General features: G+C 37.9%; 1 protein-coding gene across 4 annotated transcripts; it reads right to left on the bottom strand.

Moving 5' to 3' along the window:
* Window positions 1-259: 259 nt before the first annotated feature.
* TRA2B (transformer 2 beta homolog) lies at window positions 260-19437 on the bottom strand. Of its 4 annotated transcripts, none has more exons than XM_029939696.1 (9): window positions 19224-19437; window positions 7854-7987; window positions 6634-6796; window positions 5702-5890; window positions 5447-5562; window positions 4302-4385; window positions 2596-2655; window positions 1769-1842; window positions 260-1292 (listed from the first exon to the last, which is right to left on the bottom strand). In XM_029939696.1, exons 1-9 carry the CDS (start codon window positions 19257-19259, stop codon window positions 1282-1284), a joined length of 867 nt encoding a protein of 288 aa, XP_029795556.1. In that variant the 5' UTR covers window positions 19260-19437; the 3' UTR covers window positions 260-1281. The 4 variants fall into 4 exon arrangements, with proteins under 4 accessions (XP_029795556.1, XP_029795554.1, XP_029795555.1 ...); XM_029939694.1 differs by lacking the exon at window positions 19224-19437 and adding an exon at window positions 11211-12892; XM_029939695.1 differs by lacking the exon at window positions 19224-19437 and adding an exon at window positions 11211-11336 and having other exon boundaries at window positions 1769-1839.
* Between the last annotated feature and the right edge of the window lie 1473 nt (window positions 19438-20910).

Raw genomic sequence — 20910 nt, 5'->3', positions numbered from 1 at the left:
TTCCCCTGAATTCACCACCCTCAGGGTAAGTGTGGAGACAAGATTTAATATTAACACCATCCATATGAATATGACCATTGGTGTACCTACTCCTCTCTTAAATAGGTTTTTCAGGAATGTACAACCATTATAACCAAAAACAAAACAAAAGCAAAAAACCACCCAGCGGAAATACATTTCAGCCCAAGGAATACTGTGTAACAAAAAACAAACTATTTTTTAAAAAACCCTCTAGTGGTTAAGTAATGTTAAAACAAAATCTTTTCTGTAAACTGAGTTTGTACCAGTCTTTTACTCTTTTCATTTGCATTTATTTAAACACAGTTCTCAAAACATTTGAGTGAAATTGGGCTTCCTTTGGTAAGCAAAGGACCTGAAAATAATATTTAAAAAATGAACAGGCAAGTCTTCAGTTCATCCACAACACAGGTGTAGTGTTCCCTTCTCTTTTCCAGAACTCTGAAGCACTCAAGTTTTTTCCATAGTCTAAAAGCTAGAAGAACAGGAGTACATTTGTGGTGGAATGTATTGTCACTTGCTGATAACTAGTTGAAATACCATTATCCCCTTGTAACAGCTTTAAGAAATAGCCTTTTAAAGGCATACATTGTGTACCTCTTTCTTATTCCCTGCTTTATATAATACAGATTACATAAAGGCTGACAAATCCACATTTATATAAGCATTAAGCATTTGCTGTATTGAAAGTTCTTTAGTTCTAATACTAGCAGTACAGGGTTACAGAGCATAATTTTTAACACTTAGTTGCAGGTATATTAAGTATAGTATGTTTCATGGATTGGAGGAAAATGGGTATTTTTGTCTTGAAATTTACTACTGACAACCTAATCTGAACAGTTCTGCTAAGCATTGATGTTAGAAAGAAAAGTAAAAACCAAAGTTTATTGTTGCTTTTTACCATATGGTAGCATTTTACACACAGGCTTCGATCTTCAGAATACCCTGGATTCAGTAGAAAAACCTTTTAAATGAACTTTTGTACAATAGAAACTTCTCAGCAGTCAAAATTTAGACTGTAAAAAAATACATGCAAAACATACTTTTCTGAAAACACTTAACTTTGAACAAAGCACCGAACTACACAAATGCAGAATGAAAACAGCATTTCAACTCCACCAAAAGTAGTCATCATAAAAGGTGTAAAAGTCACCTAACTTCACTAGGCACTGTTCACTTTTTAAACAGGAGACAATAAAAAATATTGTCCACAAACAAGATCCCAACTCTAGGGCAGACTTCGAAAGTCTTCAACTTCATGCTTTAATAGCGACCTAGGAAGAAAATAATCAGTGTCTCAGTAATGAAGTATACTTTTAATGTCACGACTTTTTTAGACTACTGTACCATTAGAAATTTCTATGTACCAGATTGTCTTCAGGGAAACTAGAGAAACACTCTTTCATACAAGAATTACATTAGAAATAAAAAAACCCAATGTTAACATTATAGCTGGGAAGTCAAACAACCCAACAGCTACTTAAAGTTACTCAAATGTTTCCTCATGATACAAAACTTGCAAGTATACCTAAAAAGAAAAACTACAAATGGTGACTATACATTTACTTTTTAAATTAGTAACAATAATGAGATTCCAAGGATTGTTTGCATATGCCTTTTTGAACCCTTCCACAAAAACTGAGGGGCAGAAGAGATTATAAACATAGATAAGACTACTTGAATTAACCCATTATCTGTGGTTTAAGAAATCAAGCCATACTAAAAATAAATAATCAAGTTAAGAACTTACGAGGTGAGTATGATCGAGACCTAGAACGTGATCTGTATCCTCCACGACTATAGTAAGGAGAAGGTGACCGCCTTCTGTAAACAAATGTCAAGACCATCTAAGACTCCACAGATTAAAGTTAGACTAGAGGAAATATACAAATTTCAAGTCATCATATTTCAAAGTCTGCTTTAGTCCTAAAAATAAAACCACTATTGGTAACCACACCTTCATGAACTAACACCCAAAACAAATTTTACTAGTGTTTCAAAGTGGTTTTGTTGTCTAAGACTGCCATGAACATTCATTACTTGCTTACCCTGAGATGGTCATTAAAACCTAACAAAAACGCAATAGTACAAGAAGATATAGGAATAAAGAGAAATGAAAAATACTATGAACCTTATCAGTGACCTTAATTTAACCTATCATCTCATTAAGGTACAAAAATGGTGCCACAGAGTCATTACCTAGGACAAGCCAAACTCACTTCTGTAAAAACACAAATGAAGCCATATAGATACCATCACTGGTTTAAACCAATATTTAAATTTGGGGCGCCTGGGTGGCTCAGTTGAGCAACCAGCTTCGGCTCAGGTCATGATCTCATGTTTTGTGGGTTCGAGCTCCGCATCAGGCTCTGTGCGGACAGCTCAGACCCTAAAGCCTGCTTCAGATTCTGTCTCTCCCTCTCTCTGACCCTCCCCCACTCATGCTGCCTGTCTCAAAAATAAAAACATCAGAAAAAAAATTTTTAATATTTAAATTCAAATATAAATATAATACTTCATGTAATCTATTTTGTGAGGCATCCTACTGTTGTGTAGATTTAAAACCCTCTACCATACCTGTAAATCTGGTCCCTGTCTTGAGCAGCTCTCCATCCTCCTCCTCCTCCACCTCCTCCTCTGTGAAGACAGAAGAAAAGCAACACACATTCATTTTTTAAGTTTTTAAAAACGGCATACTAATGTAGTAAAGTTAGAATTCCCATGGAGAAGTGAAAGCTAATTTTCTGAAAGTAAGGTTATTAACTACATTTGACATACAAATCTAGCTCTATTTGACATAGAGCTCTCTCTGGTGGCTAAACTGAGTATCAGAACAAATAACGTATTTAAAGTAAATGCTCATCTGACTTAAAAACAAAACAAAAAACAAACAAACCTAAAACCTTAAACTTCCCAGCCTCTGTAATCAACCCCTTAAAGTGTCACTGGGTCCCTAGGTGGCTCAGTCGGATAAGTGTCACGATCTTAGTGTGTGGGTTCAAGTGTGTCTGCCAATGCACTGGCAATGCGGAGCAAGCATGCTTGAAACTCTAAGACTCTCTCTGCCCCTCCCTGACTTGTGCACTCTCACAAACTAAAAATAAATAGAAGTGCCATTTAACATAAAAACGTTCTTTCAAAAAAAGTTTGTCAGGGATAAAATGCTGGACAATTGCACACTTAAGGACTCACTTCCACACTCAACTTCTTTAAACATGACAAAAAACAAAAACAAACCCAAAACACAACACCACACACCAAAATAAGGTTAAGGTGTCATTGCACAATTTCCATTTTCACAAGCAATACAGGGTCTATTACCTGCCAATAAATTGAATTTCATTTTTATCCTCAAAATAATTTTCAATATGACTATTTCCTTAACCACCCCCAAAGTCATCAATTTTTGATAATGAACTCCTGTGTGATTCAAGTCAACTAAACATCTCTTATCTTGGCTTGGGTTGTGATTTCATGGTTCCTGGAATCATGCCCTGCATTGGACTCTGGGCTGACAGTGCGGACGGACCCTGCTTGGGATTCTCTTTTTTGCCTCTCCCCTGCTCATGCTTGCTCACTCTCAAAATAAACTTTAAAACAACAACAAAAAAACAAAATATACCACCACCACTCCAGGGGTGCCTTGGTGGCTCAGTCAGTTTTAAGTGTCTGACTCTTGGTTTCAGCTAAGGTCATAATCTCAGTTTTTGAGCCTGAGCTCTGCATTAGGCTGCACATGATCAGAAAATCCGGAGATTCTCCCTTCTCTGCCTCTCCACAGTTTATGAAGGCTCTCTCAAATAAAACTTAGACACATACACACAACCCCAGCCACTGTTACACTAAATTATTGTCCTTCATTACTTGGATTCTTGTAAGACTTAGTTTTGCAACTCTCATATATTAGAGACCCCCCCCCAGCTTTCTAAAGCAAGGACTTTAAAACATTAAAAAATTAAAAAAAAATAAAAACAAGCACAAAAAAGTGAAGAGGAAACAAAGAATCTGAAGTATGATCCAGAATTCTGATTCTATTTGTCATGTTCAAACCAGGGGTTTCAGTTGGTTTACAACTTGATGTTTAAAAAGAAACACACATATTAAGTTAAATGAACAAGACAACCTTAAAATCTAGTTTAAACTCTAATACTAGATTTCTTAGTACAAAAAATGATTTTATCAAAGTAAAATTTAGGTATAGCACTGCCTTAAATTTTGTTACAACTGATTCAGAAGAGAGGTATTTCCTTCAAAACTTTAACCTCATATTATGGTGAACTTACCTGTATGATCTGCTGTAGTAGTCTCGGTCATCATAGCCCCGATCATATCCTCTGTCATAGTAATCCCGACGGCGTGAGCTGCCACTATGAATAAATGATACAGTGTCATAAAAACACATGGTCTTCCCCATCTTCCTACATAGGACTTTTATTGTTTTAAACTTCAGACAATAGCAGCAGCATGACTTATTTGGGTCTTGGGAGCCACAAGCTGAGCTCTAAGAATATAACTGGGCAATGCTTCAAGTATAACCTCTTTACGCTCTTCTATTGGGCAAAAATGAAGATAGTTACTAATTCCCTAATTATGAATTCACAGACCTTTTCTATTAAAAAAGTTAACTAGAATAATATTCCTATTTAAATTTTCAATGGTACTGGATAAACACTGTCCTTTCTCTGCCCTTATAACACTGTATATATTTTAAAAATCTTTTGGTTAAGGGACATTCTGCTAGCTTACTTTTAACTAAGTATCATTTGTTAATAAGCTCATATATTTCCCTAGAGGAAGGGAAAATAAAATCATTATTTGGAGAATATGGTTTCAGGAGGAGAAATTTAAAATAAATAATTTTTTTAAAGGGGGGGGAAAAGACTAAGAGATCTTATCAATTTAAACACTGATGAGAATGATTACAAAGGACAGAAGCAGCCTAGCATAGTCCAATGCAAAAACTGAAGTCTTGTTTTCCACTGTTTAACGAAACAAAAATAAATGCACTTGAATCGATTTGTTACAATCCTGACTTTACATAGAATAATTAAGATTTCCTTATGGGGAAAATGATCTAGTCAAGAACATTACCAAGCAAAGTCAGATATATGGCATTACTTTATTGAACATGCTCTATTGAATACAGTTTTAGCTAGTTAAAACACATAGGATGGGGTGCCAGTGACTCAGAGTATGACTCTTGATTTTGGCTCAGGTCATGATCTCACCATTTGTGAGGTAGGCTGTGCTGATAGCATGGAGCCTGTTTGGAATTCTCTCTCCTCCCACTCTCAAAAATCAATAAACAAACTTAAGAACACAGGAAAAATGATCACACTGTGGCAGGATTGGGTAAAATGCCAAAGATCTCCTCCAGTAAATGTAGTTGTTAAGAGAAAATGCACCCAGCCATCAATCTTAAACTTACTAGGTAGGTCTTCCCATGTAAATTCCTGGTGTTGGGGTATGTGGTCTTTTTGTTATTGAGAAATCAACTCTGATCCTACGTCCATCAAGCTCCATTCCATTGGCACGTTCCTTCGCCTTTGAAAGGTACACCGGAAGTTATTATATACATACTGGGCTAAGCCACAAACTATCCAACATAAGACATTTTTATAATTATTTACAATGTAAAAATCATCCAATTTCATTAGTAGTTGGCAGTTTAACTTGTACTTACTTCCTTGGCATCATCTACATTTTCAAAATATACAAAGGCAAATCCTCTTGATCGCCTAGACTGCTGGTCATATACAATAGACACATCTGCAATGGGGCCATATTTAGAGAACACTTCTCTTAGATCTCTTTCTGTAGTGTACAAGCTCAATCCAAACACTCCAAGACAACAGTTGGGATCAGGATTTGCCTAGAAATGGAAAAATGAATTTAAAAATTTTAAACATATCATAAACTGAAGCTAAAAATGTCAACAATGTAAGTTAGGGAATAACTACAATTTAAAAGTAGTATATTATAGCAATAGCCATAAACATTAAGAATGGGCAGAAAGACTACAAAAACAACTTTAACCTCAGAACTAAACAAGGTGGGGGAAATGGGGGGTGAGGGAGGGAAACAGGGACTTCTACTAGTGAATACCATACTGGCAATTTTTGTGAGGGGAGATAAAGGGCAATTTGCCCAAGGGATTCATCTCCTGAGATTTATGCTACACATAAGAATAATTAGAACAGCATTATATCTGTAAGCCAGAGGAAAAGAAGTCAGGGAAGATAAGCCTTAGTACCTGAATAAACTCACTTAAAATTAAATGGGTAAACCAGGAGAGTGTTTTAAAATTAAAAAGAGTATTAAAACTAAGCCAGAAAACTTCAGGAACATTAGTATGCTACACAGACATGTTATAAAACTCAATATATTTTAATAGTAATACACAATGGGGATTTTATATTTGATGAGCTGAGGTACACAATAATACCTTGCTTACATGTGACAGCCCAAACACAGAAAATACCTTTTAAAGAGACATCTCTCAGAACACTAACAGACCTCTAAAGAACTGCTAAAAGTCCAGTAACAAATACAATCAGTTCTAATTTCAAAACAAAAGAGACAAAGCCCATTGCTTTAACAATTTTTTCATCTTACCCGATTCCCAACATGACGCCTGCGAGTAGACATGGGAGAATGACTGTGGCTATGCCGTCTTCGATAATCTCGACTGTAAGACCTGCTACGGGATCGTCTATGAGAGCGGGACCGGGATCTTGATCTAGTATAATGCCTTCGGGAGCTTCTTCTGGATCTAGACCTGTTAAGACAAAGGTTTCAAGATTATAACTAATTAGCTGACAATAAGATAATAGCCTTCAATTCTTCTAAAATCTACTTTAGGGTTAAAGTCCAAAAGGCGGAACATAAACCAGACATGGAATCAAGACTTTCCTGCTGTGTCTACAGTCATCTCAACTCTACTAGGAAGAGCTTCAAAACCACTACTAGCTCTCTTCCACTTCTTAAAATAATTAAGGAGATCAAAATTACATTCTCAAGATCAATTAACATACTCAAAAAAACCTTGATGATGATAAAGCATGCAGCACTTCATACTAGCTTAATTTGTGCCCACCTTCCCCCTCAGAATACCACCCTGTATTTTTCACCTTCTCCCATTATGCCCACCATTCACTTAAGATAAAATCACCATCACCATAAGTTTTCTCCAGCAGTGTTTTAAAACCAATCAATTGCTCCTAACTGGAGTGATCATATGAACTGTCATCTAAACCAGACAGGACACATTGTAAGAGAGAAAAGAGGTGCAGTTAATTATGCCTGACAATAGGCATAAACTGGGGCCGTCCTGGGCACACAAGGACGTATAGCCTACTCTTGACCAACATTAAAAAAAAAAAAAAAAAAAAAGGTGCGCTGTGTTAAGTAAGGTATTATTTTCGTTTTATGCACATGTATATATTAGACTATACCTACTATTCAAGAATTGCAGTTATGAAAGCCAATGTCCTACAGTCTGTCCTACTTAAACTCCTAGTGAATCCTCACAATTCTCAAGAACTGGTACTATTACTAACTGGCCTTTTAAAGATAAGGAAGCTAAGGTAGAAAAAGGTTAAGTAATCTGCCCAAGCCAGAAAAAATAGAGGTAAGAGTTGAACCCTAACGCCAAAAGCCCAGGCTCTTAACCACTTAGTCTTCTATCCCAGAACTTATGATTATGTTCATTACTAATACCAATATTAAATAAGCCAACAAATGATCTAACCCTCTCTATCTTCCTAGTTTACAAAGCACACACCAATTTCAAAGCTAAGAGTAACAGAAGAAAATCCCAAGACAGTCTTTCTTACCTAGATTCAGATCTGGACCTGGACTTTGATCTGGAACGCCTGGAATCTTCCTTGGAGCGAGACCTTGCAGGGGTATGCCTTGCAGATTTCCCAGATCCATGAGCACTTCCACTTCTGGAAGCAGAACGGGATTCCTACACGTAGATGTCAAAAGTTTAATTTGTATACTTTCTGGGCAACTTTAAAAACAAATAAGCTGCTGTGAGATAAATGGCGAGGGAAAGCAATCCCCTTCCAAGATAAGAAAACATAGGTAAGGGCAGGAACTGAATACACCTGGTATATTTACATTGCTCCAACGGACATAAGCCAATTAACTTGAACTTCCACCTTTCCTGGAGCAGGGATAAGTAAGACTTAACTGACCCCACTCTCTTCAGAAAGGGGTACCAAAGCCAAGCAGTTAAGGGAACTGTCAAAGAATTGTGTTTTGGGATTGTTACTCCATAAAGACTGGGGTGAGAAAGAATCTTATTAACTATGACACCTATACCTTATACCTATTTCAATCCAGTTGTCATCAATAAAACAAAACTCTATGAAGTTCATAAAACTTACTTTTAAAATGCTTTTGGTATTTTTGTTAAGACCTCAACTTCTCAAGTTGTATTTACTGAGTGGGAAAAGAGACAAGGACGATCAATTTCAAGTCCTAGCAAAAAGTAGAAACCTAGTAGAAAGGACCAGCTTGAAGGACACTAGACCCTAATTCCACCTAATCATGGTGGGAGGCCCATAAGAATTTCAAATAAAGCAACCAGACAGATCCACAGTAGAAAAGGCAGTGAACTGTGCACAAGAGTAGAGAGTGCCACAGATCTAGAGCCTCCTTGGCTACATGGAGATGAACCAGGGCAAACTGATGGGGATCAGGGAGTAAGCAGCTAGCAAAGTTACACAAAAGACACAGTAAAACCAGAACAAATTACATCAGGGGCTCCTATCTAGGCCCAGGAAAGGAGAGTTCAGAATTATATGTGAAAACACCAAAGTCTAAGTATATACTATATAGCCATAGTGTTCCCAATCAAAACTAGACTAGCTGGTAGTTAAGTGGCACAGTAAGGAAGATCTATCTCTAAAGAAACCAGCAAAAGAATGGATAAACAAGGCAACTAGTTCATCCATGAGCAAAAGCATAGTCAACTCATCAGAGAAGGCAAACATTTAAAGTAATTGAACTAAGGAAATGTTCTGCCAAAGCACCAAAACAAAAAACAGTGGATTCAGAAGAGAGAGAACAAAGCCACTCACTCTAATAGCTAACTAAGGTTAGCAGCAGCAAGCAAGACAACCCTTACTTTATTTAGGTTATCCAACTTAATGCAAATTAAAAGGCATCAAGTCTGGTGAGGCTTTCCACCCAGGAGAGAGCAGAAATGGCCAGACAAGAGGAACCAACATTACTGTAGGGAGTAATAATCAATATCGAAGCTATGGATAAAATAGGATTATTTTAATTTACAGTCCAAAACTTTCTGGAATAAGTTGTAATCTACAGCATAATGAGAAAAAATTATATGCAATACAGAAGTAACTGAGTTTGAAGTTTAGAACAGGAAAGAAAGAATAACTCTGCCAGTAAAAGTTCTGGTCGTTAGTCCTGAAAAAACTCTAGTAAACATCCCAGTAGGATTTTGGCCATTATAAAACATGGAAGGCACACAGAATGTGACAGCCTCCTCTCCTTCCCCCTAGGGGTGACTGTAAAGAGAGTCAAGGAAAAAGATGATACTCTTATTAAATGAGAACACCCTTTAACAAGGAATAATTAAAGGGTGTACTGCAGCTTAGGGGACCCCTTAACAATCTCTTGGTGTTCTCTGGCAAATACTCTGCACACTGAAACATTTAAAAGCATGCTCCACATCCCTCCTCTCCTTGGACAAAGAAGTTCTCAAAAATTGTGGTGTGGTTTCTGTTATCTTTACCACATGCAAAAACTAAAAACTAATCTAGAAGAAAGAAATTGAGGCCCCTGAATAAACTTTTTGTTTATCCCAATGCTAGAAAAATTACTTCATGGAATTATATAGCTTTTAGTGGAAACCAAAAGAAAACAATTTACCCTGGAAAGGAGAGCAGAATATGCTCAAAAAATTCACAGTAAGAGTTAAAAGATTACTAATCAAGTAGTTAACAAATCCATCAGCCTAGGAATCAAAATATAAAGGAAGAAAGGATAGAAAGTCAAGATCCCTTCTTAAGCCTCTTGCTTCATTAAACAGAAAAGCCTTATTCTAACCTGCTTTACCAGTCTGTCCACTCAGAGAAGAGAGTACTTTTAGCCTAGGTCATAAGCCTTAATGAAGCTTCCCCATGAAATTCTAGCAGATCTAGGGTCAGATACGGTATCTACAAAATTATGAGTTTTCTCTCAGCCTCTAAAATTAACTGGCTATCTGCAGACATTTTGTAAGCAACCACTTCTTAGACCAGAATAGGGGAAACACTAGCCAGAATGCAAAGATTTTCACCCCTCTACACTGACATTTGATTAGGCTAACACCTAAAAATTGCCTCCTCCTCCTTTTCTGGTTAGGGATATTTCTTAAAGAATTCAAACCCCTTTAGTTATGTTAGCCATTAACTATTTTGGGAATACACATTCAAGGAAATTTAGCTTGTCGAGAGAAAAAAAAAAAGAGACCTAAAATTATTAGCCAAATCTAAAAAAAGTTAATTTTAAATCTCAATCCACAGGCAAATCTGCAAACCCAGCTGGGAAAGCCTCCACACAAGGAAAACTTGGAAGTCCACTCTTAGGGCTAAAAAACTTTAAATGTCAACACATTAAAATCCTACCAAAAACACTAGCCCGGACATCAATACCTTAAGAAAAAGGATCATGAACTTAAAATCAGAATAGCAATAAAGCCAAAAAACTCCCCTAATTTTTGCTCAGGGAATCCTTCCTACAGACTGGATCTTAGTTCTAGTCCAACAAAAAAAACTTAATGGAAACATGCCAGAAAAACTAACTGAGCCTTTCAACAAAGTACTTTAATCTACATCTTCCTATTCTGAGCATAGCAGTATCTTCAGGAAAAAAACAAAAAACAAAAACCTTTTGAAAGAGATGAAGGAAGTAGAAACCATCTGGAACCATCAAATCATTAGGTTTCTCCTGTATTATTTTAGAAATTGGGTGCAGTAAATTAGATTTTGAACAGTGGCTCTCAAACAGAGGTATACAGTAAACCTACACAGCATTTTAAAAACACAAGTCCCTAAACCAGAACTTACTCTAATAACTCTGGAGTTCAACTTCTACATTTCTTAAAAGCCCCATACAGGTTTATAATGCTAACTAAGTCTCATTGATTTACTCAATTTCAGAAGTTTCAGGCTTCCCACCTTTTTCTTGGCAAAATCATCTTCCTGGAACCTTGTTTCTCTCATTTTCTCTGCTCCACCTGCCCCAGGAGAAGAGGCCTGTCTCCCTCTACTTCCCCGTTAGAGCAGGGTCAGACTCAAAGATGCCTTGGTCAAGGGGGAGGGGAGGGGTGGAAAGAGAAGAAAACCCTGAATGGATGTGATGGTCTACAAGCATCAGCACTTATTTTTGCCATACATCTATTCAGCTTAGGCCATATAATCAAATTCCAAACTGCTTTCTTTCCATTTAGAGGATTAATAAGTTTTCCTTCTTTTAGATCCCAAGGACCTTTCAGGAATTCATGGACTTGAACAGAAAGAAAATATCAAGTCACATCTCTTTTACCTCAGCTCTGCCTAATCTGTAAGTAATTCAGAGTGCAAAATTAACATTAACGGTATTAGTTGATACACGGCAAAATTTTTTTTTATAAATAATAATTGGGGCAAAGCAAATGCTGGAAACCAATGTAAATTGGGAATAATTTTCTTTTCCTTGTAAAGCAGATATAATTATAAAAAGCACAAATTCCATAGTCAATTGGCCCTAAAATCCTAGAAGATATATCCTTCTAGAAACGTCGTTAAAACCACTTTTTCCAAGAGCTAAAAGATCTGAAAACCCTCAAAAATGTTTTTAGGTTGTCTTTGTTTCAGGAAGTGATAACCTTGGGCTTCCCAGCAGAGAACAACTATGGGTTAGCTATTACTGGGTATCTTTTTGACACCTTTACTTGTCCAGTCCAACTTAAAAGTACATTATGCTAATCATCTGATTCTTCTTTTATTCAACTAAAACACACAGAAGAGAAAATGACAGACCTTTAGGATTTATTTTTCTAAGTAGGGGGAGTGAGGAACCAAAATTGAAGTTACTTCATAATTTATACCTCTCACATCGTTATGAGTTAAATTTTAATAGCAGAAAATGAGAAAAGGGAATAGAATTTTCTGAACAAAGAACCTGCCACAATTGCTACTTTGAGTCAGATTCTGTTCACTGTGTGACCCACTTCATTCTAAGGGAAGCTAATAGACTTTCGGCACTAATCCCAGTCATTCAACTGGAATAAGCATTAAACAGAAAAGAACTAAGAATCATCCTCATGAATGTACTACCTGCATTTTAAAGTTAGGGCCTAATTGGTCCTAGCTTTCTCCTAAGCCATCTGGAAAAAATGTATATTTTCATAAATGTCAAAAGAAAACTATCCTCTTCATTGGCTTGCTTCTATAACCATCCTGGTGATGTTCGTTGGGAAAACTATAACAAACTGAGAAAACATTCTACTATATATTGCTCAGTCTACAAGATAGGGGTCAGTGAATTTTAAGAGTCCATGGAGGTGGCACAGACCACCAATCCCAACTCTGGAGGTATTCACTCATGGCCCAGGACCAGCAGTGTTACATAAAAAATCTACAAGGGACAACACGAAGCCAACTGTTACCCATGCTGGAGAGCTCATTCCTGCCTCATATTTGACTACATAGGGTTATTTTTTTAAATTGCATTTCAATCATTTGACTAAGAAGTTAAAATTAGAATTACCTAATTTAAACGTTTCCCCTGGAAGGCACTTCTTTGCCCTGTATATATTTTCTTCTATTAAACAAATAATGCATGCATGTTTAGCAAAATATACAGGGACACATAAACAGACTAGTAATTACTTAGCGTAGTGCTTTCTGATTCCAGATTACTTCTTATCTTAACTTCATTTTTATTTCTTTTCTTCATTCTTCCGTTTCAAATTCTGACTTCTTTCATCTTCCCCACTTCACACAAATTGCTCAATATTCTACAAGTGGGACTTCTGGTCTGATAATTAGCATGCATTCTTTCTTTTACTTTTTCAAATTTCAGCTTCACTTATTCCTGAGCTTCAAATACTCATTTATAAAACTTGTCAAATGACGACTTCCGCATTTTCCTTCTTCAACATTAACCTTAATAGAAAAAGAACAGGATGAAGAATATTTTAAAACTCCAGGATAAAATCCAGTGCCAAAACTGAAACTAGAAAAAAAAAAATCCCTTTTTGGATAAAAAAACAAAAAAACGTAGAATATGCAGCTCAAAAAACTGAAACTAGCTTCCTGTTGGTTCTAAAATATATAAGGTAACCAACCTCAATTGTCAACTTCAAATAGATTTATCATGCTTAAGTTGAATGCGAAGTGCGCAACTGAACATTTGCTGTTCATCTAACATTTAAAAACTTTAATTACATTTCACACTTCTTATTGTATTCAAGAGAATATGTTAAGTGTCAAAAGCATAACTAGTCAAAAAAATGACACATTAATACAAAGGTGCAGGAAAGGAAAGCACGGACAATTCATTTGTACAATGATGATAAAGCTCAGGGTTGGACAAGTTTACAAATTGTGACTTGTTTAGATAATAGAGAAGGTAAGGAAATGTAATGTCACACATTGTTGTACTGCATATTTAAAGAGCTCAGCAGAAGACAATGTCAGGGAATCAGAAAATGTGGACTACATTGCTCAAAACCCACCCCTAGAAAGCTGCTCTAGTAAGAATATGAATGGTCTGACTACTAAATTTAGCACTAGAACCATAAAAAGACAAAATCAGGTCAACCAACTACTATATCCAAGTAGCTATGAAGGAAAGCAAACAAATTGAATCCAACAGTGAGGTTCTCAAAGAATTTTTGTAAATTCCCCCTCAATGAACAAAGTATTAAAATCTGCAGTCCAAAGGAGAAACACTACTTTTAAAGGTGGCAGTATTGGGAAAAATTGTAGCTCACCTCCTGAAATTATTAAAAAACAAAACAAAAAAACCCCTCAACATCACTTAACAGATCAATAAAGTATTAACAGTGTCTGTTCAACACCCTAAACAAAATAAATACTGCCTCACAAAACACTCTAGTTGTCCCTGTTCTCCTGTACTTCACCTGATGATCTTTCACTTGTCAACAATTTACTAGTTTTATTTTCTTTTGGGGTGAGTGGGGCTAAAGCTTTCTTAAAGGGGGGGGAGGGAGAGAGGGAGGGATAGCAAAGCCTTTATATTATATGGGCATGAAGACAACCATGGCTATAGTGGGAAGTGTTGTGATAACTTTCCTGAGAAAGCAATCATATTTTTGGGTCTAGACTTTTGTTGTTGAAAGTCAATTATTTGTTTAACCCAGGAAAAATTTTTGAACAGCTCTTATTTAAGGGAATCACAGTAATTGATTTCCTTTTAATATCCATCACTAAAATGTAATGGGATATGTTTGCTGGCAGCACAAATGTAATCGTGGAATCAGAATGCCCAAGCAGGTTTCCTCTTAAAGCCTCCTAGAGATAACAAACTGAAACAAAGCTTAGATGCAGGAGATACTGGAATGGAGGCCAAAGCTCTAGGTATCAGAATTTTTCAATATGGACCCCTTCCTGCTTTTATTACCCCTTCCAAACCATCTTCCTCCTTTTATATTCAAAGATCAAAACATGTGCTAGATAATGTAAATATTAGGTTTATTGTAACTCAACTACTAGGCTCAAGTGGCCACTTTAATAAAACCAGACGACCAACTATTGGGCTAATGTTATTGCCCATTTGGTAAAGCGATCCCACTTAGAAATAAGCAGAAACTTCCATCATCAACATAACTTTTTGTTAAAATGACTCTAGGGACTACACTGGAATTCAAATAACATTAAAAACATACAAATTCCAGACTGCTAACAAGGCAATTTTAAAAAAATTGGGATGAGACAGAAAAATTGGTTGATCCTGCCATATAAAGATTATTGCTCATACTAGTATACTACTTATTTTCCTGCTGACTCTACCAGAAGGTTGGGTGGAGAAAAATCCTCAAAAAACAGAATATTCTCTGGGGGAAAAAAAATCTGATTTGCCTAAATCAGTTTTAAGCCCCTCTCTTGCATCAATAATACAGACTCTAAAAAGAGGCCTCATACATGCTGCAGTATTGAGCAGTCTACGTTAGTCAAAGTAGCAATCTGAAAATAACCTCCACACTCAATCCAAAAAAATTTGGGGGAATATGAAAACTAAAATTGCTGTAGTAAGCAACTTTTGGCTTGCTTACAAACAAGACTATATAACAATATCTAAAATTCAATGTAACCTGTATCCCAAAACTTAACTGGATAAAACACTTAAAATTCCTAAACACTCATCACCAGGTTTTCAAAAAAAATAAAAAATAAAAAAATAAAATTACCTATGAAAACTGAACATAACACAATACGAAGGCTCAACTGCAGTTCTGTCCTTTTGGGCAAAATGTGAACTATGAAAATGTATTTATCGATTAGGTTTGGGCTTTATTTGAGATAAAGGGAAAATGTGAAGGCTATTCATTGTTAACATCTCACCATCTGAATTCCTCTTTAATCTTTTGACAAAACCACAGTACTTACCTTGTTATCACTTGTAATTTGTTTGAAAATGCCACCTTCTAGTTCCAAACACACACAACATTAAAACATTCTTCGTTAAAACCAAGAAAAATATTCAACCCCTAACCAGACTCACAGTCAAACAATGCAAACTATTTCCTTCCACTCGACATTAATTCAGTCCTTTATTAAAGGAATGTGGTGCAATGGCTGCAATTCTTAGAAAGAAATAGATTCAGATGATTCAGTTTTTGAAAATCAGAATTCAGAGTTAGGGGCTAAAAACAAAGAATACAGAAAGACGACCCAAGATTAAGCAGAAGAGGAAAACTGCAGAAAGCTGAAAGGCAGTTCGATGGGATGGTATCCAGATGCTATTCATCTCCATAAAGAATAAGACTAAAGATAATGTACCTACATTGCAAACATTATTTCTACAAAAACTATAGCCAATTTTCTACCAGAATATGTTCTTGAAATGCGTGCTTATTGTATCCTTGACAAGACAGAAATTTGTAAAACCATCTGTCCATACAATGGTGTTTCCTTAGTTTCTGGATTCTCCTAAGTATAGACTTATTTGTAGAAACTAAAGAAATTACAATCATTAGGAAGACAGAGCATTAAACCAATGCCAAGACCAAACACACAACCATCGCATACTCTAAAATACAGTCCTTAAAGATTACCCTCCCCCAATATTACTAGGCACCTACAAACTTGCCACCAACTCTTTTATCGTGTTCTTAACTTGTCCATACTGTGACATAACTGCTATGAAGACTTTTTGCAAAGGTGCTGGTCAACCCTTTTCCCAAAAATGTTTGCCAGCAACTTTTGTAAAGTACTGGAAAAGAATCGAATTTGGAGATGAAAAGTATTTTATTTTCACAGGTTTGGGTACAACAAGTCAGTTCTAGAAACAGATTTTAAGTTAAATCAATCACATGAAAAATCTCATGAAACAGGTAAAGTCTACTCTGCTGATAGTAGTAATATGAACCACTCTACGGGTGACCAAACGGAGAACAGTTTATCGCACACCTACAGTCTGTCTAGGAAAGGAACTTCTTAAGTATAAAGGAATGGGGGGGAAATACTTCCAGAATTATGCTGGGGTATGGGAGTGTCTGGATTTTGGACAGCCAAATGAAGGGGCGGGCTTGGGGTGGGCGGGGTTCCAGCCAAACTAAAGAGATTTGTATTTTTAAGTGATTACATTAACAGATTAGGCTTGTATTAATGATTTACACTAACAGTTTGAAATGCTTGAGGGCCTAGAGTGGATTAGTTTTTCAGGCTTCAGAAAAGCTATTCATATCAGGAATGTCCAAGATAATTACCCAGAATGTAACTTTTTCACTGCTGTCAAACACGGTCAAAGTTTTTTTTAGCCAGTCAGACCTATTATCTATACCTCATCATTTTTATGGGATCGTTATCTACTCTGTTCCATTAAGCTATAGGGTTTTGCCAGGTCTTCTTTAGTAGGAGTCCAAACTTTTATTTTTTAGGTCTAATCTCTTCAGTTTCCAATTCACCAATCGCAAAACAATCCACACACGAATGCCAAATAAAACAATGGGGAAGTATTCCACAACTTCAAAGTTTAGAAGCCCTTCCAGGATCCAAGACTCTTATATAAGAAACATCAATTTCTAATATGTACGTTAAAATTATTTTGTAACTTCGCTTCTGTAAGAATTTAGTGAACAATCTATGTAAACAAGATTGTGGAAAAACCAGGATGTATGTGTTTCACTACTGCGGAAAAAAATCCTCATCTACCAATTCAAAAGTGTCAAGTTATTTGGATGAGAACCTCTCTTGAACGGTCTCAGGCCTAGTACCTACTTCCAACAATTGTTTCCTCCCATAAGTAAAATTTGACAGTTTATTATTTTGGGGTAATTTTCGTATTCACAAGCACACGATTACAAGTAACTTATTCAGGTATGTTCAACTGAGAGCTCTTCTCAGATACCAGCCATTTTGTATTCTCTCAAGAGCGCAAATAGTACCAACAATTGTTTAGAAAACCAAAGACTTAAAAATCATCACTTGCTTTCCAGTCCAAATACAGAGGACTAGTTTCAACAGCTATACTGTTGACTATATCACCTGGTAGAAATCAGAAATCACAGCTTTAACCATTTGTGCGCTCAATCCAAATTTTCTTACTACAAGAAAATAAGAGTTTAGAAATAATCGTACACGCACTGGTGACGTTGGGGATCAAAAGCCTTAGGGGAAAAATGTAAAAAGCGAACACTCCTCTGAATAGGTGGTCAAACCTGTATTTCAGACCAAATTTATCAGATTTAGCTCCCAAATTAAATAGTAATTCTGACAACGTTCCAGGAGCTAGAAGTTTCCACAAATACCCGTCTAATGAAGGCCCCCAAATCTTTTTATAGGAGATTGCTAAGATGCTTGAGTAGATTTACCTGACGACCTCGGAGATCTTACGATGGCACTAGAAAAGGAAACCTAACAGATAAACTGTAAAAGCACCCCCACGTATTTCTATCAAGTTAAAAAAAAATCAAGTTCCTTCTTCTAAGAAGTTCTCCATAACCTCGAATGCGAAGATTCTGGCAAGCTTTCTATTTTTGCATTATTAGTACCCACAGCCCTGCAACCAAGCTTTACAACACGCTTTTTAAGCCCGGAAACGGGACTTTTTCCTGCAGTTAACCTTCACCCAAGTCCACACTCGAAAGGTGGAGGCTTTAAAAAAAAAAAAAAAAGCACCAACAGAAATTAGTGGCTCACAGAATTAGAATGCCTCAAAACAAAGGAAATAACGGCGCCACAAGTTGTTGCCCGCCTGTTTCTTCTACACGACCCGTCAAAGGTATCTACTCCATAAAACAAGAAAATCTCACTGGCCTCGGGGTCTAGTCTATTTGGATACTCTGATAACGACTTTTCGTTTGAAAGCGCTTTCGGTATCGAAGAGAAACACTCCATTTAGACCAAACACAAAGCGCGCGCGAAACCGCCTCCAACAGGCCCAGAACTTGACTACCTCGGATTAGTTTGCCCCACCCTGAGAGGTCCCAAGAGGTCTCGATTCCATCATTTCAGGGTCCATAAGACGATCCCTTCTTAACCTAAACGCCGGGCGAAAACCCACCCCCTAAGAACGCTGCCTTCTCTTTCTCCAGCCCCACGCGGCCCAGCGAGGCGCGGGCCCGCTTTGGACGCGCGGCTTCTCCGCCATTTTGTGCCTCTGGCAGCGCGCCCGGCCCGCCAGCCCAAGATGGCGGTAGCGAGGCTTCGCGGGAGAGCAACGGCGAAATGAGACACCGCTCCCCTCCCCCCACACCGAGGGGACGCAGCGGCCATTTTTAAGCTTTCCCCCTCTTGTAACGGAAAAAAACCGCCGTCTAGGACAGGGAACTGCACAATACCCGCCCGCTGGCCTCCTTCACGATTAAAGACTCTCCGCATGGGCTTTTTAGACTCAACTCCCTTTCTTCCCAGCTTCAGACTTCGGAGCCTAAATCGCCTGTCTCCAGGGCTGAGGCCGACGGGCCTGGAAGAAAAGCAAGCTGGGACCACACAGCCGCCCCCTGCACCACCTCTACGTACCCGCTCGCCGTAATTCTGCTCTCCGCTGTCGCTCATGACTCCTAGCTGCTATCACCGCTCGACGTGGTTCAATCCAAGCTGCCAACCTCTTGCGCCTTCTATATAGAGGCTCCGCCGCAGCCTCGTAGAACGTACAAGTTCCCGAGCCGCTGAGTAACGAAGCGCTCCGCACCGCCTCCGCACGGGCTCTAAGTCTGCCGGACGTGACGCGACGCTCCTTAACCTGGCCCCTCCCCCTTTCAGAACGCGCGCTTTCTTGGCTCCGCCCCTACACGTTCAGGCTCCCCTTTCTAACCGCCGCGTCCGGAGCCGGAAGTGACGTAAGTCCCTCACCTCGCGTGGCTCTACGCCTATCTCAGGGTCTCAACGAGGCGGGAAAGTAAGCGCGTTGGATGGTCTGACCAAGAGGTGGTCGCCAAGAGACGTAGTGGTGACACCAGCCATTCCTGAATATCCTGGGACCTATCAAGGAAACTGTCGTGGCGGTGGGAGGGAGGAGATGCCCTCCTTTTCTTTCATCCTTAATTCCTTTCTTCTGCTTTATGAGTTTTTGTCTTTTATTCTGCCTTCCTTTGGTTGGAGAAGGCGAATATCCATATGCTAGGTTCTTGCTTTACTTTGCATTTATTTAGCTTCCATTGTAGATGTTTCCTTCCTGAATAACCCTTCATTTGAGCACCTATTAAATGCCAACAGACTTTATCAGATCTTGATGTGCTGAAATCAGACACAATCTCTATTCTGCAGAAGTTAATGTTCTAGTGAGGGAGAACCGTTAAACACATTTGTACACTGTGGTTTTAAGTGCTAGAAGCGTGTACTGCTATAATGATGTTACAGGAGGGAAGATTAATTATGCTATCACCCAACAACGTGACATACAGTAGATTTTTTTTTTAAGTTTTTTTATTTTGGGTTGCCTGGGTGGCTCCGTGCGTCTAACTCTTGGTTTCCACTCAGGTCATGATCTCACCTTTCCTGAGTTCAAGCCCGGCGTCCAGTTCCATGCTGACAGTGCAGAGCCTGTTTGGGATTCACTCTCTCCCTCTCTCTCTGCCCCTCTCCTGCGCACTGTTTGTCTCAAAATAAACAAATAAGCTTAAACAAATACCCTTAAGTTTATTTATTTTGAGAGAGAGAGCACGTGCAGAGGAGGGGCAGAGAGAGAATTCCCAGCAGACTACATGCTGTCAGTGAAGAGTCAGATGTGGGTCTCCAACTCACAAACCAAGAGACTGAAGATAAACTGACTTAGCCACCCAGGTGCCCTCCAGTTAATTCTTGAGCAACATGAGTTTGGATTTCTCTGGTGCACTTATACTGGGATTTAAAAATTTTTTTTGACGTTTATTCATTTTTGAGAGAGACAGAGACAGAGCTTGAGCAGGGGAGGGGCAGAGATAGAGAGAGAGAGAATCCAAACAGGCTCCAGGCTCTGAGCTGTCAGCACAGAGTCCCAAGTAGGACTCCAACCCATGAACCATGAGATCATCACCTGAGCCAAGGTCCGAAGCTTAACCAACTGAGCCACATAGGTAAATATAAATATAAATATAAATATAAAATAAATGTAAATATAAGTACAAGTATAAATAAACAGCACTGTACTGTCCAGATCTTACCCACTGCACCTGTTCTTTCCACACCCATTACAAAAGAAGTAAGGTACCTGACTGGTGATACACTT

Source organism: Suricata suricatta, chromosome 5 (genome assembly GCF_006229205.1).
Source record: "Suricata suricatta isolate VVHF042 chromosome 5, meerkat_22Aug2017_6uvM2_HiC, whole genome shotgun sequence".
In the NCBI taxonomy this organism is placed as follows: domain Eukaryota; kingdom Metazoa; phylum Chordata; class Mammalia; order Carnivora; family Herpestidae; genus Suricata; species Suricata suricatta.
Note: the sequence above shows the minus strand (reverse complement) of the source record. Positions and strands in the feature narration are given on the sequence as shown.

Bases quoted from the DNA above. Each gene is read 5' to 3' on its own strand.
- TRA2B (XM_029939694.1), bottom strand. From the start codon at position 11,255: ATGAGAGAAACAAGGTTCCAGGAAGATGATTTTGCCAAGAAAAAG. The intron at 5,891-6,633 runs GTAAGATGAAAA...TTCCATTTCTAG, and splicing joins GGCGTCATGTTGGGAATCGG to GCAAATCCTGATCCCAACTG. The intron at 4,386-5,446 runs GTAAGTTTAAGA...ATTTATTCATAG, and splicing joins TACATGGGAAGACCTACCTA to TGGCAGCTCACGCCGTCGGG.